This window comes from Pagrus major, chromosome 11 (genome assembly GCF_040436345.1).
Source record: "Pagrus major chromosome 11, Pma_NU_1.0".
Taxonomy (NCBI): Eukaryota; Metazoa; Chordata; class Actinopteri; order Spariformes; family Sparidae; genus Pagrus; species Pagrus major.
Window position 1 is genome coordinate 12228029 of NC_133225.1, and position 2919 is coordinate 12230947.

Here is a 2919-nt window from a genome sequence, read left to right on the forward strand (position 1 = left end):
TATATTATATTTTTGCCCCTGTGAAAACTGTTTCCACCCTTATTCTGATGTTTACTTGGGCTTTCCCATTTGAAAGAATGACAGCAGCTACAACAGGTGGCACTGGCATGTCATTGTTTCCCCACTTGATCCCTGCTGGCAGCCATCAAGTACTGAAGTTGATCACACAACTGTGGATTTGCAGTACATCATGTGAAAAAGGAACACATTATTACAATTTGGAAGGGCAGAAAATCAGGTACAAAGGCTTGAATGATGCAAAGTGAATACATTCTGAGCTAGAACAATACAAGTGAAGAATTCTGTTTTTAATTATCTCCCCTGTGGTTTTTATTTGGAATATATTTACCTCTACTAATTTGTGCTGACAGTTTCTGCAAAACTTACTCCTCTGAATGCATAACACAGCTTGAATATTTGTAGAAAATACAATTCTCCAGTGAGGTTTAATTTTCATTATTAATATTTATATTCTCACACAGGATACTCTTGTCTCTGTTGGACCATTTTGTTTTCCCCTCACCCTGAAGCTAAAAATACAAATAAGTCAAGAAAACTAAGCACTGAAACATTTGGAAACATATTATTATTATTATTATTATTATTATTATTATTATTATTATTATTATTATTTGGCAATGATCTTTCAATTTTAATGTGCAGAGCTTTTTTATTTTCATGGTGTATTTAAAATTTGCAGAGACGCTCCTGACCTCGTTTCCTTTCTCCTCTCAAAAGTTGCAACCTGGGGATTTACTCGGAGCACACACACACACACACACACTATACCTCGAGTGCGCACGACAGCTTTATCCTATTGAAGTTTATAGTCAAAGTGCAGCATGCTCATCCGGAGAGGTTGTCCTTTTTTCCCTCCAGTAAGGCTCACTGTTTTTATTTTGTGTCCCTGATTCTTCCCCACACACGTCTGGAGAGAGAACATAACAAAAACAGGACTGTTTGTTCGTGTACAGTCGAAATTCGGCACATGCATCCTCTCCACTCACCTGCATATTTTACGCGCGCCGCTGTCTCCACGTCCCCGTGGCTCCTTTTAAAAGCAGCAGCGCAAACATGATTATCTGGAAGTTGTGCTGCCACGCCTCACCTCTGACGGACACGCTGGAAGACTTTGATGTTTCAGATCGTGAACTCGCTCTGGTCCAATAATCTGGCTGCTGGTGAGGAGAAGAGCCCCGACCGCGCGACGGAGCTCTGCGCGTTCACGTGGAACCTATAAACGATCGTGGCGCGCAGAGCTGTGAGTCGTCGTGGAGAGAGGAGAAGAGGATAATCGTGGAGAGAGGATTGCATCTGCCGCGTCGTGGGAGATAACCTGCCACAGATACAACAGGAATGCTCAAAATGTCATCAGCACAAACTTTTTTCCTCTCTCTCTCTTGTGAAACACAGATGTCCAACTTAGCTGTTCAGGCTGATATGTGAGCAAGATGCAGCTGAATGAGACTGGAGTTCAAACCCTGGCTCCTGAGCCATGTGAGCAGCAACTACAACAGGAAGACAATGCTGGAAACTGTAGCGGGGGCTCCATCGGCAACCTGTCGCTGCACTGCTGGCTGCAGCTCCTCACTAAGGAATCTATCATGGAATTTCCTGGAGACAGCTCCAGCCTTGTGGTGCGTGTGATGATCGCATGTGTATACTCTATAGTCTGTGCACTCGGGCTGGTGGGAAACGCACTTGCTCTGTATCTGCTGCACTCGCGTTACAGGCAGAAGCAATCCTCCATCAACTGCTTTGTGATGGGACTGGCTATCACTGACCTCCAGTTTGTTCTGACTCTACCTTTCTGGGCAGTGGACACGGCTCTGGACTTCCGCTGGCCGTTTGGCCGTGTCATGTGCAAAATCATCAGCTCTGTCACCACCATGAACATGTACGCCAGTGTGTTCTTCCTCACTGCGATGAGCATGGCACGCTATTACTCTATCTCCTCCGCGCTGAAGATGCACAGCCGGCGGGCAGCGGCCACCAGGGCCAAGTGGACGAGCCTGGGCATCTGGGCTGTCTCTCTGCTGGCCACTTTGCCTCACGCCATCTACTCCACCAGCGCTCAGGTGTCAGATGAGGAGCTTTGCCTGGTGCGTTTCCCAGACTCAGGCAGCTGGGATCCACAGCTGCTTTTGGGTCTATACCAGCTGCAAAAGGTCCTGCTGGGCTTCCTCATTCCTCTGATCATAATCACTGTCTGCTACCTGCTGCTGCTGCGCTTAATCCTCAGCCGCCGTATCACAGGTGCAGCGGGCCCCGAGGTGGAGCAGGGCCGGCAAAATCGTCGTTCCAGAGTGACCAGATCTATTGTCATTGTGGTTCTGTCATTCTTTCTCTGCTGGCTCCCCAATCAGGCGCTCACACTGTGGGGGGTGCTCATAAAGTTTGACCTCGTGCCCTTCAGCAAGGCCTTCTACAATGTGCAGGCCTACGCCTTCCCCCTGACCGTGTGTTTGGCACACACCAACAGCTGCCTCAACCCTGTGCTCTACTGCCTGATTCGTCGAGAGTTTCGGGCTGGTCTCAAAGAGCTCCTCCTCCACGCCACGCCATCCTTCAGGAGCCTGACCCATCTGCTGCGGCGCAAGACCAAAGTGGCTGAGGCGCCGCCTGTTCTAGTGCTGGTCCAAATGGATGTGTGACTGTGACAGAGGAGTTAAAGGGGTGAAGAGGAGAACTTGTCTTTAGTACTTTTGATCTGGAGCTGTGAACCCTGATGGTACATTCATCTGAACACTGTCAGCACAGAATATGAAGCACCTTTTTGGCTTTTGAAAACAACGTAATCACAATGGACTACCCAGTGGGATGTGCCCCACTTTCACTGCATGCTCCCAGATTGACTCCACCGCAAATTGTTATACAATGACTCTTGCTCTTTCTCCGCCTCTCTCTCTGTGCTTCTGA

The 2919-nt window shown here is 48.0% G+C and overlaps 1 protein-coding gene across 1 annotated transcript; it reads left to right on the forward strand.

Annotated features, from left to right (window-relative positions):
- The first annotated feature begins 1451 nt into the window (after positions 1–1451).
- rxfp3.2b (relaxin family peptide receptor 3.2b) lies at positions 1452–2654 on the forward strand. The gene has a single exon (XM_073477146.1). The coding sequence runs from the start codon at positions 1452–1454 to the stop codon at positions 2652–2654; it is 1203 nt and encodes a 400-aa protein (XP_073333247.1).
- Positions 2655–2919: the final 265 nt, after the last annotated feature.